Source organism: Triturus cristatus, chromosome 3_2 (assembly GCF_964204655.1).
Source record: "Triturus cristatus chromosome 3_2, aTriCri1.1, whole genome shotgun sequence".
Taxonomy (NCBI): domain Eukaryota; kingdom Metazoa; phylum Chordata; class Amphibia; order Caudata; family Salamandridae; genus Triturus; species Triturus cristatus.
Window position 1 is genome coordinate 1,059,358,376 of NC_140584.1, and position 24,463 is coordinate 1,059,382,838.

General features: G+C 47.1%; 1 protein-coding gene across 2 annotated transcripts in view; it reads left to right on the forward strand.

Annotated features, from left to right (window-relative positions):
• Positions 1-24,463, forward strand: part of LAT2 (linker for activation of T cells family member 2) — a 244,489-nt gene that overhangs the window by 207,711 nt on the left and 12,315 nt on the right. For both annotated transcript variants that reach the window (XM_085649777.1, XM_085649778.1), the window contains 3 exons: positions 5,684-5,714; positions 6,476-6,531; positions 13,319-13,381. In XM_085649777.1, coding sequence (XP_085505903.1) covers positions 5,684-5,714; positions 6,476-6,531; positions 13,319-13,381 — 150 coding nt within the window. The remainder of the gene's footprint in view (positions 1-5,683; positions 5,715-6,475; positions 6,532-13,318; positions 13,382-24,463) is intronic.

Below are 24,463 nucleotides of genomic sequence, written 5' to 3' on the forward strand. Positions count from 1 at the left end.
GTGGCTTGAGCAAGTCAGGCTCTGCCCCTCTTGCGTCCTGATGCATAGTAGCTGAGAGTAGTCTGAATAAGCGCGCTTTTCTGTTTGTAATGTTGTGACAGAAATGGACGTGGGGGTGCTCCAAGACCTCTTTGTGTTCTTTGATTTGTTAATTATTTAGCTGTGGTCATTAAGGTGTTCAGCCTCTCCTAATAGCATTCTTTTTCTCAAGCCAGGCGAGCTAGCAGTAACATTAATATACTTGTATAATACTGGTGGATAGTTATAGTTAATACCACGTCTCCATAGGAAAAAAAAAAATCCCAATAACTTAAGCTCTGTTTGACGAATCTTCACAAAACCTTCCAAAAGCAAGGTTCTTCTACTTTAGTTCCTGAAATGTTTCAGGGAGACTAGTCAAGCGAGGGGCGAGAAATAGGGGGGGAAGTGGCGGCTCCCCCATTGGGGCGTGGGGGTGTCGCCTCACTTCTTTCTCGCAGTGCGAGAAGGGAGAAACATAAATGGTAATAACTATCATTTTATGTTTCCTCCTTCTCGTAGGGCGAGAAAGCAGAAGTCAGTGCCTGGTTGTGGGTGGGCGGTCCTGCTCGAGGCAGGGGGGGAGTGGCTTGCTCACTGTTGTGGGTACTGACTGTTTGGTCAGCCCTGGGGCCGAACAAACAGTCAATACCCACAACAGTGGGCAAGCCACTCCCCCTCTGCTCTTGAGCAGGACTGCCCCTCTCCCTTTATCTCTATGTAGGCTGCTACGTGCAGCAGCCTACATAGAGAAAATGACACGGGTGGGGCGCGCTCCGCCTCACCAATCACAACGCTGCCATTGTAGCGTTGTGATTGGCGGAGGGGAGGGAGGCTGCCTATGGGTGACAGCTTCCTGAAGAGAGCTGCAGCAGCAGGAAAATGCGGGACCCGGGGGAAGGTAAGTTTTATTTTCTTTTTTAATTAAACCCCTTCCGGATCCCCCCTCCACGTGCAACCCTCCCACGCGATCACCCCCACCCACCCGTCATGCCGCCTGAGAGCATTTATCAGAGGGCCTTTGCAGGAAGGGGCCTACCTTTATACAAGTTTCCTTGAAGAAGCCGGGACTATGGGCCTCACTGAAGTACCGTAGTTTATTTAACCCATGGTGCACCTCCTTGGTTCCGCAGTAGCGTACTACAGTTGTACTGCTAGACGTCAAAAAGTTAGGGAAAGGGCCCAGGGGTTCGGTTGGAAATCTGGTGGTGCTAGAAATGGAAGTCTAACATTGGAGGTATACACTATCCCGGAGGAGCCGTTTGCTACTGAGAAGGGTTCAGACTCATTAGCAGTGCCAGCGCTGCATTCCTGTTGAGAAGCGCTGTGCTCGCTTTGAACTGTAAGCAGCGCGGACAGTTGCGTGTGTTTCTTGTCTGGGCCTTTGGGCAGTGTTTTACATGGGCTGAGTGTCGTGACCTCTGCCTAGAGGGCTGGACATAGGGTTTGTGCCTATAACTGGCGGCTCTTCACCTGAGCAGTGATGCCTACAAGCGCCCTGAAAACAGGTTTTAGCCGCATGAAGACCTATACAAATATAATTTGGTTTAATTCACTTAGGCGTATGAAATGAAATGAAATTTTGTACTTGTATAGCGCACTGCTGCCCCAGCAACGGGGCGTCCTGGCATCCCCAGCGCTGTTGGGGCGGTTGTGGAGATTAAGCAAGCTATTGCCCAGAGTTGCAGAGTGGGACCCATGATTAGAGTAGGCACCGAGGCGAGAATTATCAGGTCCGAGGAAATTGAGCCCAAGACCCGCCGGGCCGGTAATTGAACCGTGGTCCCGGGCCAGGGTCTGCCGCTCTAACCATTGAGCCACACTTCTCCACTAAACAACGCCACACATTCCCATGCTGACCAAGGGTGGAAAATGCATGAAGGTCGAAGCTGTGAATATTTGAAAAATATTTACTGCGTCGGTGTGTGGTTCCCCTTCATTGTCCTTAACTCCTTACAAGTGCCCTACAACTTTTTGAGGATTCATTTCCTACGTACTGCATAGGTACTACGCTATTCTGCTTTGCAACCACAGCAACTGTAAAACCTTGCACACGTTGGTTGACTTTAAACACCGCGCCAGCAAAGGCATGTATGCTCGCTGCCCATGGCAATCTTTTTGCCTATATCTACTCTGTGGCTCTGAAAGGAGAAGAAGAAAAGACTTTCACACAGAAAAAAAAGTTCCACTTTTAGAGAGCCCCAGCTTTTTCCTTCCCACTAAAAGACACCTCTGCATATATTTCAATCTGACTGATTGCAGCCAGCAGTGGAGGGTGCTTCCTGTGGCAGGTTTGGAGCATTTTCTTCCTAAATCGATGCCGCATGCAGTGCAAGACACTGGGCGAGCGCACACTTTAAAGGGCTCAAGTTGGTGCATTGTACAATTTGCACATTAGAGTAACTGGTGAACATATTAATGCAATAATATATGGGGCAATTTTTAATGTGTTTAAGATTTGAAGACTATACCTTTCCACTGCTTTGTGAACTTTGCTTTCTCACTAAATGAATTCACTTCATAATGCAACATATGCCAATCTTTTTCCAACTTTTTTTTGGGATGAGAACCCAGCTGTACCCCATTTTTGTCCATGAAACCTACTTGCTTCGCTCACTACATAAAACTCTTGCCCAACTTTTACGCCTCACCACTTTCAGACGCCACTGGGGGGGGGGATGGGGGGGGGGCAAAACACGTTTTTCCTATTAATTTTTCAATTGGAACTTTAGATGCAGCTACAGCCCAAACCGCTGAATGGCTTTACTCCAAATTTGGCGTAAATCTCGATATCTGTCCAGAAAGAGTGATTTGTGTTCTTTGGCATTAATCTGTTCAGTAGTATTTGAGCAAATAATGCTCGAAACTTTGTATATATCACACTGCGGGGAAAAAGCGAAGCCAAGACTTCTCAAGAAGAGAGATCATCAACAACGATGTGGCGGAAGCCCTATTAGGATCGGGACTCAGTCCTGAGTCCTGGAAAAAAGTTTTAAAGAAAGATATAATGGGGAAGGGTAGAGATATCCTGACCCCTTAGGCCTGCTATTGGGGTCCCAGAGGGACATCATCTGGGGCCAAATTTTTATTATTTTATTTTGCTGTGGGTCCGCAGAGGACAAATGAATCCACTCTAAAAAATGTTTTGTTAATGCTCTGGCTCCCACACATTAAAAAACACCCCCTGTGGTGGGCCAAGACCCGGGGGTTGGCACATTGATAATTAAGGGGGAGCTGGTGCATTGCCCCCCTCCCCAAGCCTCTAAGAAGCCCCAGGGACCCCATCTCCCAAGGCGAGATCTTATTTAAAGGAAAGGGGAGTGTGCAGCGCCCCTCCCGAGCCTAAAAATGCCACAGAGACCCAATCCCCCAATGGGGTATAAAGAACAATTAGTAATCAATATTAGTAAACATTGTATTGTGCGAATGATTGAAATATACATTTGATTGGTAATTTTTGGAGAAAGATGATAGATCCACTTTATATATATTGCAATGCTCACCCCTTGATAAAGCCAATAGGCTCACTTTTTTTAGTTTGTGTTGCAGGAGGTTGTGCGTGGTGTAGTGTTTGCTGCTCAGAGGCTATACCCTGAAGCAAACTGTCCGCCGTGCATAAGTGGCTGGCTAGCCGTGGGGGCCAAAGGGCGTGCACAGTGGCGGTTTGCTGCACCTAAGGGGTTGGCTGACCCTGCGGCAAAACTCCCCCCCACTCATGGGTGAAGGCCATGCGCGGCGAGCGGTTGGCTTTACGTATGGTAATAAAATAATACTTTACATGTAAAAAAAACAACTAGAAATTCACTAGAAAGAACAACGGTTAAAGTGATATTATAGCTAGAAGCACTTTTTGGGAATGTTTCGTGAAGATTTGTCAAAAGACATCAAAGTTATTAGCAAACCAAAAAGGCATTTCCTATGGAAACAAAACTAACTATAACTACCCAGTGGCAACCGCCACTGGGATATAGACAAACACACACACACAGTGGCAAACTAACACTTCTTGGGTTATCTGTGGCAACATCATGAGGGCATAGAGGTGTTCTTGAATGTTTCTTGTTAAAAAAAAATACTTTATGTAAATGTCACTTAATGTAGTGATATAATTGCATGTGCATAATAGAGTCAGACAGAAATGTCAAAGTTATTAAACATTGCTTTTTCATGTTAAAGAGTCTTTATCATATTTTTGTCCTATTTCCATGTCATTTGTTTCCTGAGTAATATGCTTGGCTTGACATTTTCTATGGCCCTTAGACCATAGCCAGACCCCTGGCTCAGCTGTTGCTCAGCCCTCTCTTTGAATGTTCTGGCTAGTCAACTTCTATATAGCAGCCATATATAATACACTAATAATAATGCCTGAAAATACTACCTCTGTAAAACAAACACATGCACATCTGCAGCTGTTCGAAAATCACATCCTATCCTATGCTTTGTTAGTTCCCTGTGTTCTCCATCTACACCGAGAGATCCCTGTGGGGATGATTCGTTGCGCGATATAAATGCTCAAATAAATAAATACATTTTCCTGTTTCTCATAACTGCAAGCAAAGGGAGTTGGCAAAGAATATTTTCAGATTTTAAACATAAATACTGATAAGAAAATCGATTGCTTTCTGGCTGGTTTTATGAGTAAAAATCAGTAATAAAAATAAAAAACCGAAACCCTTAGTAAGCCACCAATTCTGGGGGGCAAAGCTTTATTAAAATAACCAGGGGGCAGATTTACTAAAATGTCATGCATATAAAACCACAAGGGAACATGCTGCGCTGTGTTGCATGAGAGGGAGAGAGCAAAAATGCATCATATTTACCAAACTATGATGCATTTCTGCTCTCTCCCTACACTGGTGCACTGTGTGCGGACTAGCACCAATGCAGACACCCTTGCGCCACTGTGCACTGATGCCTGTGTTACGAGCTGGATTGTTTTTGTGAAGTGAGGGACACCTTACTCACAAAAACAATCCTTAGAGGCATTTTCCTCTTTGAGGAAATAACGAGGAAAAATAACGCTTGGGTCTGGGAGGCGGACCATTTTGATGCAATCCCAGGTTCAAATGACCATAGTAAATCTGGCATTGCGCCAAATACAAGGCAGTGATATGAGTTGCCTTCTTTATTCTGGATTTACTAAACAACACGGACCCATGCAAGGTGGCTTTGTGGAGCTTAGTAAATCCCACCTGAGGACTTGTGTTGCCTTGCATCGCCTTCCATGACGCTCGGGCAACACAATCCTTTAGTAAATCTGGCCGCAAGTGCTTGAGAGAAGTTGTCATTAACACTAGATAGTAGCAAGTAAATTCCAGGTGGTGAGGATCAAAAAGGAAAATACCTGTTACTGATTACTATTAAAAAAACATTTTGAGAAGTTTTGTATACACTAGAAGGTGTTGCTGATGCTAAATAGTGTTCTTCTATTAAAGAAGCACTTTGTAAATGCTGTATACAGGAAAATATTTTGTGAAAAGGGTCATTTAAGTAAAAACTAAAAACAGTATAAATTAATTAAAGAAAATGTAATTTTATATTTTAAGATTTTCTATATCACTGCTTTCAAAGATTTTATTTGTTATTTTTTATTATTCTCATTCTGTTTGATTGCTGTTAAACATATTATTGACAAATATACTAACATAAGACATTTTATTTCCAGTGGCTGAACTTTCAAATGAAGGCGCTTATCTGTGAGTTCTAATTCTCTACTGAGCATGAAATTGTTAATTTCAAGTCAATTTTTGTCATTTCTCTGTACTTTGCTGATACTCTCTGATAATGTTTGTTTTGAAATGTTGCCCCATTATGCCCAGATCACTGATGTGTAATGCAATTGTAGAAAATAAATGGGGCCCTCTAGTTAAAGTTTAACCCAAAGAAAAAATATTTACCCCAGAATCCTTTGTGGAACGGTGAATGGCTCCACCACAGCACAGCTCTGAAGATGTTTGAGGGTTATTTTTGGAAGCCTGTTTTAAATCTTCATAAGTCAACAACTATAGGGAGTTCAAGACCTCTGCTGGGATTACTGGGTCTGCATAGTAAACAGGGGACTGGTATTTTGAAGAGTTTATGCCATTTTTGGTATCTAGACCAACTACAAAGCAAATTCGGTCGCAAAATGTCTGTGGTGTAAATTATATTTGCACCAAGTTTTATCTGATTTTTCATGTGGGAGTAAGTTGCACAAACATATTATTAGGCCTGACTGACGCACAAGATTAATGTCATGAACTTCTTTAAAATGCATGAATATGCTAAATGCAGGACTTCCATTGCTAATGGTGTTAATGTGGTCCAGTTTAGATTCCTTTGGTAGTTACATTCCCATACTGACGCGCCTGCAGTTGGGAGAGGGCGTGTCTGGTCAATGCTGAACAAAGCCCAGAGTCACTGCTGTAAGTCACTGTCATATGCCCTCCCAAGTTTACACTTGTTGTCTGTTTTTTAGTGAGCCGTTAGTTTCCGACTACTACAACTGCGGGGCTTTCTTAAAACCGCCAAAAGGTAAGTTCATTGGAGGTAAGGGTGGATAAGTGTGATCTTTGTGTGTGGTTCCTGAGCTTGGGAACCATTTCAGAGCGCTGACCAGTCAGCTCTGTGGACACAGCTCAGGGCCGGCATGTTTAAACAAACGTTTTGCAGAATCCACAAGCCCTGTCATTACCGGGTTGTTTGGTTTGAACACGTTTATTACAGGAGGGAACTAGAAATAAATGTTTCTGTGTTTGTTGACTCTGCAACAGATAAATAAATACTTGAGGTCTGTGACTTTTATTCATTAAACACGTGAATGCCTATCTTGGTGTTTGCTTTTAATCATATGTTGTTTTTGTGTTGTTACACAGATTGTTGTTAGTATAAAATAGATGGTTTCAGAATTGCACTATAACAGCTTCATGAACATACACAGGTCTGTTTGGCTCACTAATGTGAAGTGACTCAAAGGTTGAACAATTATTCAGCCAGTCGCTCATTAGTTAGTGTTCCTGAACTAAAAACTAGTTTAATTCAGTTTTGTTTGTACAGTGGATAGCCTGTATATACAATTCCAGCTCCTGCTTTGGCCCGCTTCTTCCACTCACTTGAACATTATGATTGGAAAAGGGCATCTTGTGAGACAGGCATTACCCAACATAATTTCAATAAAGTAGGACCTCAGTAGCTCAGCGAGGGATGGCCAGGGATGGATATCTCTCGATTCATGGCTACACCTTTTCAAAAGGCAAGTGACTGCTCCAAACAAAACACCTACTCCAGACCACCTACACCTTCCTCAAGCAGTAGCAACCAAACTCCATGCAACTAGAGCATATAACCTTTGGTCATGACTTCTTCTAAGAAATGGAAAGACTGCGGAGCCACCAGTAGGAGAAAGCGGATTACCTCTTTAAGCTGCAAGCGCAGCTCCTGTTTTTTTTTAAACAGATTTTTATTAAGGATTCAATGTGTACATTAGACATCTTACAGAAATGCCAAAGGGCTGCTCCTGTTGTCCGAAGGAATGGCAAAATGCCAGTTTGTCTAAAAAGGCCAAAGTACTTTTACAGGTTGACACACTGGGAGGCATAACATAGATGTCTTATAGATCATAGCCTACTATATCTCCATCTTCGATGTAAGACAAGTGTCTCTACTTGTCCACAGGATCCTCGATTGTAAATATTTTTTATTGACAAGGAGGTAAACAAAACATTGATATTTTTCAACAATACAGAATTTTGCTGAGTGAAAAAAGAAGTATAATTATCCCAAAGTCTGCATTTCCTAATAAATATTTTTGCAATCATTAAGACTTTACAATAAATATTTTGAAAAACATTCCACAACTGATTTCATTTGTTAGTAGATACCAACCTGGCTGCTAATAACTTAACTCTATGCATTTGTTTCTGACCATTCTGGGAAAAAAAAGTGAAGTCGTTGTGATTTCCCTATTTGCAATCTGACTGTAAGCACCGACATGTAAATTAATTTGCTCTCTCGATTTGACAAGCCATCAATCTAAAATGCTTTCTCAAGAATTGCTATGTTAAGATTGTTTTCTCAGTATCTGAACATATCTTCCCAGAATCGAGTCAGTACCAAGCTTTACCATACCATATGAAAATATTCTCAAATTTGCGTGGAAATTATGTAAAACATCGAGGACAGATACTTTAATTATTGTTATGAAGACAATCTGGAGCCTTGTATGTCAACCACCATTTGGCATGAAATTGCATCCTTCGGTAATTGGCCATGTAATTGGGACCGTAGAAAAAATTCAGATTATTATTCTTTTCCCACAATCAACAACTTAATGTGTGTTTACCTCTCTGTGAAAATCGTAGAAAAAAATATGTTTCTCTTAATCTCAGCAAGAAACATTTGCCATCTGTTTAACAATCTTATAATATTAAAAATCAGATCATCATCCGCAGTTACATTTGTAAGATCTACTGAAGACAGAAAATGACAAATAGAATTGTACAACCATAAGAACCACTAATAACTTGGGTAAATACGGGATCTCACAGTGACTCTCACCTGGCAATTTGACACAATATCTTAAGTCAGGAATTTGGAGGGTGGTGCACACAAGGGAGGAGTGCTTACCCTACACTCCTATTCAGACATCATAAAGAGGAGGAGTTCTTAACAGAGTCAAAGCAAACCTCAGGCACACACTACGTACAAATTATATATCAAAAGGTTTTCACAATTTAGTATTCATCAAGCTTATATTCTTGAATAATTCCAATTTCCACACAAGAGTTGTAGTCATCCAAATCGTGGACTCCAGAGATCTTTTATGGTATATCATTTTCAGTGTTCAAGTAGCCACCACGTGTTTCGTCTGATTTAACGACTTCATCAGGGCTACAATAATTAATAAGAATTATCAGAGATAACATTCCCAATATGTGCCAATCATGTTAGGCAACTGCATTTACACCACCTGCTCCCGTGAATTTGTTGTTGTCACATGCGTCCTCGTTACAGATACATGCATTAGTGTGTGAGCATGTGTGCAACCAAAATGGTGTTCTGAATTTTAGTACCCTGTCTATCAGTAACATGTCTTTGTTTAATTACATAAGTGTGGACAGAAATAGAAGGAAAAAGTTTAGTTAAGTAAAAGTCTAAATTGAGAATTTCATATAACAGGTGACCTGTGTTATTTAGCATTTGAACGATAATTGAAAGCGATCATTATGTTCAATATAACCTGTACATAGATGCAATACAATTAAAAGTAAAAGTAAAGTGCACCACACAATGTCACGGTAATGTTATACCTTACAACCCCTTGCAAGAGTGAGCGTGGGATGGCAAGTCGCCCCATACCTGTAGTTTTCTCTGAGGATCAATAGTAAGCATAGCCGTGCTTAATGAGGAAGGCCAGTAGACCACCTAAATATCCAAAGAAAAGCCATGCCAATTTATGCCAAATGGGATCCCATTAATGATCTCACCGTTAGTAGCTGCCACTCACCCTTATTCATTTCTTTGCGCGTGCATGAGTATCATCAATGCAGAAAAATCATTCACAATAATCTAAGTAAGAATCTGTTGAAAGCCCAGATATATGTAATCAATATTTAAATTATAACAGGCAGCCTTATATTCACCCTATAGTCCTATATTTAATTGTGGCAGTATTAGAGGGTAATAATCGACTCATCCAGCATGTTTTGGTTCAGTATTATGCCCCCCCCCCCCGTAAATACAAAATTTGGTTCATGGTCAATATGCGCCAGGTCCGTGTGTGACACCTATAAGGTGTAAAGTTAAAATATGTATATCAGTGTTAACGAATAATCTGAAGCATGGAAAGGACAAGGTATAAGAGCATGTCTCGTGCTTACCTCTACGGCATTTGTGGTCGCGTTATTGGCGGCGTTTTGAATACGTACCATATTATTTCTCGGCTATAAAAGCCAAAGAAAAGAACAACAGACTAGAGCGGGGAACACTTCCCAAGAAGGCTTACGTAAAGAGATACTCCATATTCGCGTAGATATAAGTGTCTGGGCATAAAACCAGAACGGCAAAAAAGGCCCACGGGTAAATCTAAAGCTTATGGTGTAATTGCTAAACTTATTAAAAATGTACTGATGTAGACGGAAAACTAACCGGTTACATGTACAGACCATAATGGTATTGGGTGTGTGTCCTGTTCTGTAATAAACAGACACAACTCTGTTACGAGTACGGATCATAATGGACATGGGTATGTGTCTCATGTGCAATAAGGAGGTATTTATGGTCACGCCCCTAGAGGTAAAAATGGTGAGTGCAAATGCTAGTACTTTTTACCTCTAGGGGTGTGACCATAAATACTAAGAAACACTACTTGCTTTATCTAAGGTGAAGCTGAATAAATGACTAGGGTTTGCACATATTATAAAATAAGAAAGAATATAGAAACCAAAGCAGTGCCATCTAGCCACATCACCCTTCAAAAGATAGTTTTCTCATTCACCCATGGATCCTCTAGCTATGTTGCAGAATTCATAATGTAAAATGTTTGATATCGCTATAATAACAACTGCAAACTTCTTAATGATGAGATTTTATTCAGGCTTTGATAGCTTTCAAATGTTACCTATTTCACAATCTCTAAGGGGCATATCAACAAGGGCTTTATCTCTGCTTTTTTGGCTTTAAAAGCCAAAAAAGGAGAGATAAAACTAGCGCCCTATCAACAACAGGGTGCTAACATGCAAATTCGCATGTTAGCACCCTTTTACTCTACGCTTCCCCTTGCATCTCTAATGAGATGCAAAGGGGGCGTTCCAGAGTAAAATAATAGGAGAAATGTCGCTAAGCGACATTTCTCCTATTATCAAGAATATCGCTAACCCTGTTAGAGACAAAAAAAGCAGCGCTAACCGTGGTTAATGCTGCTTTTTTACGTCTGGTATTTTTCTAACTTAGCCATGATATCCTATGGAAGGAGGATATCATGCCTGTCCCTATCAACAAGGTAACGTGAGATTATCGCTGGGTTTCCAGCGATAATCTCACGTTAGCCTGTTAGCGTGAGGATTTTTATCGCTATTGAGATAAGCGTTGCTAATAGCACGTTATCGCAGCGATAAAAATTCACGCTAGCCGGCGATAATTATCCTAGCGCTAAGTGCGCTTAGAGATAATTATCGCCGGTTGTTGTTGATATGCTTCTTAGCATGTTGGTAAGTAAGAACTGTCAAAAAGCATATAAAATAAGTTCAAATTCTTAAACCAGGAGAAAACATGTGCAAAAGTCACATAATAATATATTATCAAATTCGGTAATGCAGACCACCATCCATAGTAGATAAGTATAAAGTGCTGAGTGACGATCTGGGGGGCATATTTACAAGGCGGCGATAGAAAATTATCGCCACTTTTGCGGCCGTTTTCGGCCGAAAAGCGGCGATAATTTTATCGCCTAATTAGCAAGGTCACGCTATCGTGTGAAACCTTGCATTAGCGCACCTATTCTTAACGCCCAGCTTTGCATCTCCAATGAGATGCAAAGTGGGCGTTGCTGACCTGACATGACTGGAGAAATGTCGCTAAGCGACATTTCTCCTATCATCAAGCCCCACGCTATGAAGCATAGCGTCAGGAAAAGTAGCGATAACCCCTGTTATCGCTACTTTCCTTACGCCTGCTTCAGGACTGACTTAGCCATGATATCCTATGGAAGGTGGATATCATGGCTAAGTTTGTGAGTCCCTATCAACAAGCTAACGCCACATTTCGTGAGATTATCGCTGGGTTTCCAGCGATAATCTCACGTTAGGCAGTTAGCGCTAGGATTTTTATCGCTTTTGAGATAAGCGTTGCTAATAGCACGCTATCTCAGCGCTAAAAATCCACGCAAGCCGGCGTAAATTATCCTAGCGCTAAGTGCGCTTAGCGATAATTATCCCCGGTTGTTGCTGATATGCCCCTAAGGTTCTTACTTCCTCAATAAAAGAGGACTACTCTGCTTCAATTTCTTTAAAAGAAAAGCATACAAAATATAGAGAGCAGCAGAAAACACAAGATTAAAAAGCAGTAAACCCGACATTTTTTATTAATGTCACTCGACTCATTATTGGTATGAGGAGGCAATGCCAGTGCTCAAATAAAGATGTAACTTTTTTGATCGAAGGGTAAAATTTTAGATCTACCAAATCTGTAGATGCATGTATAGCTAAGTAGCCAAATCTGTAGATACATGTATTCCTCAGGAGAAGTTTGGGCTATCAATATGCATTTCTTTATTTCATTTAGGAGAGTATTTGAGGAACAATTAAAAAGAAGTACATTTGTTTTATGCTGAATTTCCTCTAGCCACAAAGATTTTAAATCTCATAAAGGGCTTCAAGAGTATTACTAAAATTAATTCTATCAGGTTTAAAAAACCATATCATATTGTCTCATTAAAGTTTGATTTTAGACATATTCTCTAGCGCAGAAATTATGTTCTGAATATTAGGGATGGCTATTGCCAGTGTTTCTATAAAATTAAGCAAATAAAATAAGTGACAGGGGACAACCCTGTTGCACTCCTGGACTTACGTTAAAAACCTCCCCCTGCCAAGTTCAAAATTATTTTAGCTCGAGCACCTAGATACAGTGTTCCTATGATCGTTTGAGCTGGGGAGGAAACCCAAATTTACTCAAAATTCTTAAAAAGGTTTACCAGCTCACAGGTTCAAAAAGCTTTTTCTGCATCAAGAAGCATTATCACTGCAGGTATTTTAATTAAAAATATCTAAAGCTTAAATGAGGTGATTAGTATTTGAATACAATTGGGGCCCTGCAATAAAAATATTATGAATTAATTTTGCTATGATCTTTTTTAGTAAAGTGATTGGGCAGTATGAGTTTGTGTCTTCAGGATTCTTGCCCCACTTTAAAAAACACTCACAATAGCAACCATATAAAAGTGAGCAGGAATCTTGTCACCTGCCAATATGTGGCTTGCAAGCTCGGTCAAACAAATACTTAACCCCCATCAAATCATTTATTAAATTGAACTCAATATCTATCATTACAATTGGGCTCCACATGAACCTTTTGGGAAAAACACAGAGTTCATTTTGGTGTTTTGTACCGAGTGCTGACAAAGAAAGGTGTTCTTCCAAAGTAAATTTTTTATTTAAACCTTGATGGGTAGCCACATAAAATAAATGTACATTCAATGAATGTAAAAGGAATTATTGACAAGGTCTTTGGTTTTTGCTGTTGACACCAAAAGAGAAACACAGCTATTTGGGCTACCTTTTCCACTATGCTATATCTGATTTCTTTCTTCCTCTTCTCTTTTTAGGGGAAGAGGATGGTAATTCATATGTCAACATTCTGATACTACCTGTGGATAGCAGTGATTCCGGTGAGAGACTATGAGGGTTATTAGAATTTGGCGTGTTTGGTATATGTTTAACAGTCGGAGCCCACTATTAGGGGCTACTGGGATCCAATTGTGTCAACTGGAGTCGTTTGTTGTCCTGGGTTCTGACCTATTATTGGACCAATAATTGATAACCAAGTGCAACCATTTAGCATTTGACTCACTGGGTAGCAAAAGAGAGCTGCCCAAAACTTACTCAAGAAGGAGTTGTGGTTTTAGAGAGTAAGAACTCAACACAGTGCAAATAAAATGCAATAGTTCAATGTCCAATCAGTGCTTAATCTTAGGTTACAGACAAGTACTGTATTCTACCCACAGTGAAATATTACACAGCCAATACCACAACTCGATTGTATCTACCATTTGATTCATAGGCAATAGAAGTCCGTGGCTGGCAATGGTGGTTTAATTTCAATGGATTACTAATTCCCACTGCCTGCACTCCAATCCCCCAAACTTTTCTTGCTATACCATTAGACTCTGATCTGTAAACCTACCTACCTTACAAGTGTAAGTATATTAGGCCCAGGCCCCCCAACTCACTTTGGTAGCTTACCCTATGTTTTAGTAATAGCCAGGATCCATTCTAGGGTCACATTACCCCCAGTCTTTTGTTATTTTTTTTGATAATCAAATTTGTATTTTCTTGTGAAAGAACAAACTCAAAAAACACATACAACAGTCCGATTGAACTGGCATCCAAATGACATATCATGGAATCAATGACAATCAATAGCAAAACCCCACATCCCCTCCCTTGGCCTCCCGCTCCCCTCTCCCGTGCTCCCCCTCCCTAGAATAAGCCCCCTAACCATTTCCCCCATACTCTGCGAAACTTTTTGGGGCATCCCCGTGCAGCATATAATGTCTGTTCTTGTGCGGCGCACCAGTTATGTTATTTATTGTTATGTTATGTTATTTATTCTTTTGTATAGCGCAACGGTTACTCAAAAAGAGTGTCCCGGCGCTTTTAGGTAAGGGGAACAGATTTCAGAATAACACAACACAGCTAAAAGAGGTTAAAAGATAAACAAAAAGAAAGCAAAACTACTGGCAGACCTATTGGGAAAACAGCCAGGTTTTGAGACGTCTTCTAAAATCAAGGAGAGTAGACGCCCCCCGCAAAGGGAGCGGTAGTGCATTCCACATCTGTGGGGCCAACAGACTGAAAGAGCGGCCCCCAAGGCGAGCCCTCTTCACACGCGGAACAGCCGCCAAAAGTAGAGATTCTGACCTCAACGAGCGAGTCGGATGGTAAAAGGTCAGTCTCTTTTGGAGATGTTTAGCTCCCACAGCATGGAGCGCTTTGTAGGCCACGGTCAGCGCCTTAAAGGCAATCCGTTTGCGGATGGGTAGCCAGTGTAACGTCACCAACAACCCAGAGGCGCTGGCCCGTCTACTTAGGCCAAAGATGGCCCTGGCCGCCGCGTTCTGTACAACTTGAAGCCTTTGTAGCAGATACTCTGGCAGGCCCAGGTAAAGAATGTTGGCATAATCCAACCTGGAGCCTATCAGAGCCTGCACCGTCAGCCTCCTGTGCTCCTCGGACAAGAGAGGCAAGAACCTCCGCAGCATTTTTAACAGGCCGAAGCAAGTGCCGGTTACCCCCAAGATCTGGGCTTTCATCGTCAGCCCCTTGTCCATCTTAACCCCCAAGTTTTTAGCCATGGGAGAAGAGCCGGACGGAGGGAACATGTCGATGGGCCACCAGGCCTGCCAGCTAGGCTCCGTATCGCACCCGAAGAAGAGTACCTCCGATTTGTCGGAATTGCACTTGAGGCTGTTCAGTTGGAACCATGCGAACACAGCCCCAAGGCAATTCTGGATACTCTCCCCGTCAAAGTCAGCCCCTTTCTCGCAAGAGAAGAGGAGCTGGGTGTCGTCGGCATACGACACGATCCGGGCACCAAATGACTCCGCCACCGCCGCCAAAGGGGTCATAAAGATGTTAAAAAGGGTCGGGCTCAATATAGAGCCCTGAGGGACCCCGACCCCCAGAGGCGGCATTACGGCGGTGTCAGATGATGTCCAGATCGTTTGCCGGCGACCGGTCAAAAAGGAAGAAAACCATTTGAGCACCGTCCCCCGCAGACCAATCTCAAAGAGTCTTGCGAGCAGGCCCTCATGGGGGACGGTGTCGAAAGCCGCCGACAAGTCCAACAACACCAGCATGACTTTGCCCCCGGTATCCAACACCCCTTTAATGGTTTCAGAAACCTCAAGGAGCGCGGTCTCGGTGCTGCGATGTGAACGGAAGCCCGACTGGGAGTCATGTAAGATCTCATGGGACTCCAGAAAATTGGAGAGCACCGACTGAACGTGCTTCTCCAGAATTTTTACAAGAGCCGGCAGCAACGAAATTGGCCTGTAATTGGCTGGGGCTTTCGGGTCAAGTCCCGGCTTTTTAAGCAACGGGATGACCATTGCCTGCTTCCATACTGGCGGCACCTCTCCCAGACTCAACGAGAGGTTGAGAAGAGGGTGCGCCAGCGGATTAACCACCTCCGCCAGTTTACCCAGGAGCTTAGCAGGGCAGGGGTCAAGCGGAGACCCAGATTTTAAATTGCCCATAAGCGCTAGAGAAGCTGAGGCTGGCAGAGATGGAAACTCAGCCAATAAGGCGCCCTGCGCAACTGGGGGAGGCGAGCCCGCCTCGGGCAACGGCAATGTAACCGGTTCACTCGATAGAAAGGAGTCCTGGATGAGTTTGATCTTGCCTGTAAAAAAACACGCAAGATCCGCCGCCCAAGATTCTACGGGCCCCTCTTCCGAAGCAGTAGTCCGAGGGGAGATGAATTCTCGAACGATGGTAAAGATCTCCTTACTGGAGTTCGAAGCTGCTTCGATTCTCCCCGCAAGATAGGCTTTCTTTTCGAGGCGGATGTCTCGGTGGTAAGCCTTAACCACAGCCTTGTAGGCAGACCTGTCCTTGCTGTCATAATGTGCCCGCCAGGCCCTTTCGGCTACCTTGCACTGCTGCCGCGTAGCCCACAGAGCAGGGGTAAACCAAGGGGCCGAGACCCGCTTAGATGTCGGGCGGGGGGGCGGGACTGGGGCCAGGTCATTTAGCCTCTCCGTCAGCCATTCTTGCAGGGACTCCAGGTCTCTCTCTAGCTCGCCAGACAGAGGGCAAGGGTGCGTCGCAGCAGCCTGAGCCAGCATCTCAGGGGTCACCCTGCTAAATGCTCTAGAGGCTCGTCCCCGCTGCTGTGAGACAGGGTTAGGCGCCCTGACGTTGCCGCTGATTACAAATTTGGCCAGCCAGTGATCCGACCACAAGACCGGGAGAATCTCTTTCACCACTAAAGGAGAGGTCGAGAAGACCTGGTCTAGAGTGTGCCCCTTGTCATGGGTCGGGCCCTGCAAATGCGGGGTGAGACCCAGCGGAGTCATAGCCCCCTCTCCATTTAGCACATTTGGGTGGATCGATCTGCTTCCAGGCGGCTGCGATGTCTCTCTTAGCCACTACCAGAGCAGTAGTTAGGAAATATTTCTCATTGCGGGATCCATCCAATCCATCCGTTATCCCCAGCAAAGCCATTTTGGGGTCATGGGGGACCTTCCACCCCAGTACCTCCGTTAATTCAAGTTCAATCTCACCCCAGTAGCTCCCTAAGCGCGGGCAATTCCAGACCATATGGAAGAAGTCCGCCGGGCCTACCCCACAGCGGGTGCATGAAGCATCCGGGGAAAGGCCTGCACGATAGAGGCGCTCCGGGGTCAGATAGGCGGCATGCAGGTAATAAAGCTGGATGAGCCGCAATCTAGCCGCTGTGGTAATCGTCCTGGGGGCCATAAGGGCGTCCCTCCAATCAGCTTCATCCAATGGACCCGCCCAGGTCTCCCAGCGCTGCCTCAGTCCATCCCAGTCTACCGGGTTGTTATTCACCAGGGAACGATAAATACGGGAAATTCCTCCCCTCCCAAGGCACCCCAGCATCACCTGAGCCTCAGGCGGGCTGTGGTCGGGAATCCGTGAGTCCAGAGGGACGTGAGTTTGGACCGCATGGCGCAGCTGGAGGTATTTATAGAATTGCGAAGGGTGCAACGAAAATCGGCCCTGAAGCTCCTGAAAGGAACACATGCGGCTCCCCCGCCACAGGTCACCCAAGCGAGAGATCCCCAGAAGGTCCCATGCTCAAAACCCCTCTAACCCCGCTACCTCCCGCAGCCAAGTACCATGCCAAAGTGGTGTGACTAGGGTCAATGTCCTCGACCAGCGGGTATGCCGTAGAGCAGCACGCCATGCCAAGAAGGGGGCCCGCGTAACGTCCGAGAGCGACAGAGGGATCACCGCCCCGTAGAGCATGCTTTGAATGGAGGAGAACCCCACGAGCTGTATCTCTAGCCTATAGGCCGGATCGTCCCACCCGCCCGAGAACCAATCGTGAACCACCAGAAGCCGAGTTGCAAGATAGTACAAATAGAGGTTAGTCATGCAAAGGCCTCCGTCATATGAGGGAATCCGACAACGGTCCAGGGCCAGACGGGGCCTACCACCACCCCAAAGAAACTTAGTCACAATCTTGTCCATATCCCGGGAACCACGAGCGGGAGAAGGAGCAGGGCGTGTTCTGGAGCATGTATAGGAACTTAGGGTGGATCATCATCTTATAAAGTGCGATCCTCCCCAATGGGTTCAGTGGGAGCGACTGCCACTTCACCATGTCCGATCTGGTCTTATTAACCACAGGGGCCACGTTAAGGGCCCAGCAGAGCTCCGGAAGAAGGGTGATCCAGATCCCCAAATATTTAAAGGAGAGTCTTCGGAGGGGAATATCCGACTGCCAATCGAAACATTCCCTAGACGGGTGCAACGGGACCAGGACAGATTTTTTGGGGTTTAGGTGGAGACCAGATGCCTGACCAAAACGGCGAAGAATCTGGCGAACACGAGGGCCCGATACAGCCGGGTCTGAGAGATAGGGAAGGACGTCGTCCGCGTACAGGGCAATCTTATCAGGGACCATACCCGGCCAGTCCCACCCACAGAGAACAGGGTCCGATCGGACCAGAGCGGCCAGGGGCTCCATCGCCAGGGCGAAGAGGAGGGGCGAGAGCGGACAGCCCTGCCGCGTTCCCCGCCCTATGGAAAACGTGTGGGAGAGAGCTCCGTTCACCAACACTGGGGCTCGTGGAGCCGCGTACAGGACCCAGACCATGGCACGACACTGGGGGCCGCAACCCATGACCTCTCCGAGGTAGACCCACCCCACCGAGTCAAAGGCCTTTTCAAAGTCGACCAGTAGAAGGGCCAGATAAGGAGATAGGCGCTCCCGGTGGGCCAGGGCCAGATGTAGGCACCGCAAGCAGTGCCTAGTCCCTCGAGCCGGCATAAATCCACACTGGTTCGGGTGGACCAGTGAGACAAGATGCGGGCGAAGCCGTTGCGCCAGGATGGTAGCGTATATCTTAAGTTCGGTGTTAATGAGAGATATCGGCCGATAATCCGAGCAAGACTGTGATGGGGTTGTGTTTTGGGAAGGACTACTATCGTGGGTGTGTCCGTTTCCGGCGGGAACGAGCCCTTCTCCACCACTTCAGCATAAAGATCCAGAAGCCTCGGGGCAAGGGTTTCACGGTACTGGGCATAATATTCCTGCTGGAAGCCGTCCGGTCCCGGGGTCTTCCCGGATGCCAAGTGACTGATAGCTTCATCGATTTCCTGCAGCGTGATGGGCAAATCTAAAGTCTCACCTGCCTCCCATCCCAATTGCCCAAGATCCACCCCGCTCGTCCCCATCATCTCCGCAAGAGAGATCCCAGGCACCCGAGCCCGGTATAGTTGGGAATAATAATCTGCAAAGGTCTGTGCCACTGCCACGGAGATTGTGTGAGTCACGCCAGTGGAGTCCACAATGGCAGGAATAATCCGGTTTGCCTGAGGGTAAGTGGCCAGCCGATGGAGGAGCGTACCGTTCTTATCCCCCCATCCGTACACCCGGGCCACCGAGGAGCACCAAAGAGTCTTAGCTGCCTCCATAGTGTGCATACGTATCTCTTCCCGCAGAAAGGCCAGCCGCCGCGCCCGCGTGGCGTCACTCAACGCCTCCTGGTCCCGTTCAAGTTCCAAGGCCTGTGCTTCACAGGCCGTGAGTCGCTGGAGCTGTGTCCGGCGTTACTGTTGCACGTGCCCCCTGGCAGCCCCCCTAATAGTCGCCTTGCCGGCGTCCCAAAGGATGGCCGAGGAAGAGACAGAGCCAACATTATGAAGATAATAATTGGTAAGCTCGTCTCCCACTGTTTTCCGAAAATCTTTGTCCTGATGCAACCAGGCATTCTGGCGCCACATCAGGCGGGCGGAAAAGGGAGGCGGGCCGAGAGCGAGAAGCAGTGGTGAGTGGTCCGAAAGGCCCCTTGGAAGAATGCGGCCGTCCTGAACACCCACACATTCCGTAGACGGGAAAAAAATTAAGTCAATCCAGGCGTGTGAATGGTGCGCCGCCGAGGTGTGAGTATACTCACAAGCATGTGGGTGCCAAACCCTCCAGACATCGCACAGGCCCTGGGCTTCAGCCCAACTCGACAACTGCTTCGCGCGAGCGGCTCTGGCGAGGGAGATCGGGCCCGTCGAGTCCATACGGGGCGTGTAGACAGCATTGAAGTTCCCCCCTAAAACGAGCGAGCCCGCCGGAAGCGCTGGCAGCAAATCTGCGGTGTAGGAAAGGGCAGCCTGCAACAGGGACGGCGCCGCGTACAGGAACAGCAAGGTGAGTGGTCGCCCCTCGAGAGTGCCAAAAACTGCAACAGCCATACCCTGGGGTTCTAAATGCACCTGGGCCAGTACAAAGGGAAAGGACCGTCTGATCAGGATAGCCACCCCCCGGGAGCCCCTAGCAAAGCCGGAGTGCCAAACCCTGTCATACCCGTAGCGGGCGAGAAAGGGACATTTATTGCCGAGAAGGTGGGTCTCCTGAAGGAGAAGCACGTCGATCTCCATATGCTGTGCATATTTGAGAACTGCCATGCGTTTGAAACAATCCAAAAGACCATTTACATTCCAGGACGATATGCGCATGGCAGCCCTTGGAATGGGTGTGTCAGCCATAATTATAGTCGGGGGCATGCCTAACAAGAGTTCTCATCTTCCGGAGTAGAGGGAACGCATCCCTCAGTCCGTAGGGAACTCCATAAGCTAAAGAGAGCGAGCCTGGAGCAGGGAGCAGAATAAGACGCCACCCCTGCATGAGGTGTGAACGGGCGCCATTGTAAGAAGCACATCCCTTGTGAGGAGCGGATGACCCCGGAGTCGATCGCAAGGAAGGCCAGGGAGCGCGCAGAAAGGGGCCACCCGTAGGGCACGGCACCCACACCAAAACTGAAGGGGGCGCAGGCGCATGGTCTCCCCGGAGGGAGAGACATCGGGAGAGCGGACAGGAGACCAGGTCAACAGTGTTGTGATGCCATAGAACAACAACAATGAGGAATTCAGCCCCCACCAACGAAATCCCCCCTAGGAGGAAGAAACAACCCCAAACCAACCCCAACCCCCCACCCCCAACCCTATACTTCGAAAACAGAAGCATCTGTCGCCCTAACGGTATGTAATAACAACCAAGCTAAAACGCTCGGGCTTAAGCACATAGTGGACCCCTCAGTAGATTGGAACAAGACAAATTCTCCTGCCCTGGCCGAGAGCTGCGATTGTAGTGGATCACTGAAGCCCAGTCCCTCGCATTGTCAGCCTGGCAAATCCCTCCCGCCCCCCACAAATCCACATACAGCAAAGGGAAAATCAAATGACTGGACTGCGGGAAAGATCCGTAAGGTCCATTTGTGCGTCTGGCTGGGCTGCAGAGCCCACCCGCAGGGGGACTCAGTGTGTCGTCCAGTAGCAGCGGGACTTGTAGGTGCAGCGGAAGAGGCAGAAGAGGCCCCAGACGCCCGGCGTGGCCGGCTCATGGAGCGCGTGACAACCGCCTCTCCCTCTGTGCGCCTCCGGGGCAGTGTGCGTTGCCGTCACCGGGTTCTTGACGGCCGGGGCACTTCCTGTCCCCGACGCCCAGCTGCCGGTGATCCCGGGCCAGATCGATGCAAAGGACGCTCCTCCGTCAGCCAGGTCCAGGCAGCTTGCGGCGTGTCAAAAAATATTGCTTTGTGTTATAAAATGACCTGGAGGCGGGCCGGGAACTGAAGCTGGTACTGGAGGCCCATGGCCCGCATCTCGTGCTTCACCTCCGTGTAGGATCGCCTTAGCTCTTGGACCTCCCGGGTGTAATCCGGGAAGATCATTATAGTGTGATTTTGGTATGTGAGAGTCTCTTTGCGCCTGGCCTCACGTAGAATCGCGTCCCTGTCTCTGAAATTGAGGATCTTTAAGATGAAAGGACGGGGGGCGCTCCCGGAGGCCTGGGAGCCAGCGAGCGGTGGGCCCTCTCCACTACATACCAGGTTGACAGGTTGTCTGCCGGCATCCAGGACTTAAACCAGCGTTCCAGGAAATCATCTGCACGGCCCGATTCTGCCCCCTCCGGAAATCCCATCAGGCGGAGGTTACTACGCCGGGCTCGGTTTTCTGCATCCTCAGCCCGGCGGTGCAGTTCCTTAGAGTGGGTGGTCAATTCTCGCACTTGGTCCTGTAACTGACGGATGTCGTCCTCGGCTGTCGATATTCTTGATTCGGTTTCGGAGATGCGGGCGGTGTCGTTACGCAGGTCCTGCCGGAGAAGGGCAACAACTCCCCAACCATACCCTCCAGGGAGGAGCGGGGTGCGTTGATGGCCTGCAAAATGTCTGCTAGGTCCGTGTGGGGGCTGAAGCCGCCTCCTCAGTCGAGCCCGTCCCCCTCTCAGAGGTCGTGAACTGATCCATCCTGGTTTGGGTGGCTGCGGGTGGCGGCTTGGAAGCCCTGTCCTTACCCATGATGGCCGTCCCACGGTCAACGGGGGACGTCAAGGCCGGACAGTGAGCAACGCGGGTACCTTCCGGAGACCCCACAAGGACCAGGGAGGCGGACGGCAGGGGGGAGGATGCACGGCCGGGGCACCCCGCCGGTCCGGAAGGCCAACTGCCGCAGGCACCGCAGATCACGTCCTTGCGCGCCGCTCGATAAGGCAGCCGAGTATCCCTCAAGGCCCGCCACCGACCTGAAACTGCAGACCCGTGGCCCGCCGGTACCCAGGGCAGTGCGCCACCTCCTACCGCACAACACAGCCAAGGCTAAATCCACGCCACCACCAGCGAAGTCACAGGACCCGAGCACTCCGTACAGACATCCAAGCACTTCAAGGTGGTCCCCGGTGCACAGGCGGGAAGGCCCGCCCCCGTTCCAAGCACCTCGCGGTGGGTGCCCAGCCACTGATGCCAGCACTCAGCCCATGAAACTATAAGTAACAAGGGAACCCGATATAGGTAGCTTTTGGACCTCGGGTAGTTATGTATTTTAAAAGAACAAAGGTCCTTAGCTTAAACATAAATAATGTAACTATTTCAACATAGACTTAGATAAGACCTATGTGCATTCCTCCTGTGTCCAGCCGGACAGAGGAACATTTATTTTGAAATTTACAGAAGGTTTGAAACAAGATAAAGAAGCACGAAAGCAATGAAACAAGGGCACAATCCTGTACCGAATTTTCAACAAAGGAAATGAGAAGTAGAAGAAAGTGGCAGGCAAAAACTTTGGGAGCAAACAGGGAGGCTTACAATACAATAAAGAACTCAAGTAAGCTCAGACCAACAGAAACCACAATACATTTTTACAGTGGATACATTGTGGTACTGTTATGGAAAGTCGACGTTTCGATCCCTAGCTCCTAATACAGTGGGATCATCCTCAGGACTATAAATTCCAAAAGTTGCCTGATATGAGTTATACGCCTTCAGTGAAGTAGTAGCATACGAGGCGACGTCGTACTGGCGCTGGGCGTAAGCAGTGGTGCTCAATCTTCAAATGACCAACGGATGGCACAGTGGTGGGATTGTTGTTGCGTGGATATGCCTTAACGTGAGCAGATGGAGCCGCTCGTCGTTGCATCAGGATGGTGTATCAACCGGGCTGGATAGAAGGCAGGGATGGATTATGCAAACAAGGGAGGAGTGAGAGGCAGCTACCAATGGCTGCCGGAATAGGACAGAACTTGAGAAAGTCTCGTGGTCGCGTCAGGGCCGAATCCTGTCAAGTTCGGACCCTGGGCCGCGGCACAGGTCCGCGCACCGATGCGCCCCAAATGAGTCGCCCAGGGCAGCTCGCCACGGATCAGGGAAGGATTTGCGGGGTCAGGCGTCCGGAGCCTCACCGCCGAGCGACCATGTTGGACTGGCGCCACCTAGCGTTCCTCCCAGTCTTTTGTTATTAGTAGAATTCTCATCTCATGGGTCTGGGGTTCTCGTTGGTACCTTGCTCATTGTGCTCATTATTGCAGAGTCTGCTCCACCATCTAATGAACATTTGTAGAGGATGCTATTGTGACCCGGTTGCATCCTGTTATGGAAGTGGAAGGATGAGTGCAGTTCTGATAAAGCAGCTCCGATCCTTCTTCTCAACAAGTTCCGCAGATCTCTCCTCGTTCCAGCAAACATCCCACCCTAAAGGATAGAAGAACTCACTTCAGATTCATGGATCTTTTGAGTTGGAAGTCCAGTGGTGCTTTACAATTAAGACCTCATGCCCGTGCACCAGGATCCCCAGGCCGTGGGATTGTTCCCTTGAACCAAGAATGGCGAAGTAGTCAGCTAGGTCTAAGTTGTCCTACTTTGGTGACACTCTTGCAATCATTAGAGGTATGTCCACAGCGCAGGTAGGCAAGGACAAGTTGGTCTGCGGAGGAATAGTTCTGATGCTGGGCCTCTCAGCGAGGTGTCTCCTTTTGGGGATACGCGTCTGAAGGTATGCCCCTAGACCAATAAGAGATTTGGGCTATCAACACACTTAGTGGCACGGCAGGACAACTGTTAGCTCACCAAAGGTCTTGGCTGCTTGCTCCATCCCCCATGTTATACTCGATGCTACCATTGAGTGAACAAGCTAAAGCTTTTCTAGGCTGCTCTTTGCAGTTGGGGAACCTCCAGCCACCCTATCTTCTCATTGATAGTTCCTTCCTGCAAGTCTCCCAAACTTTTCTA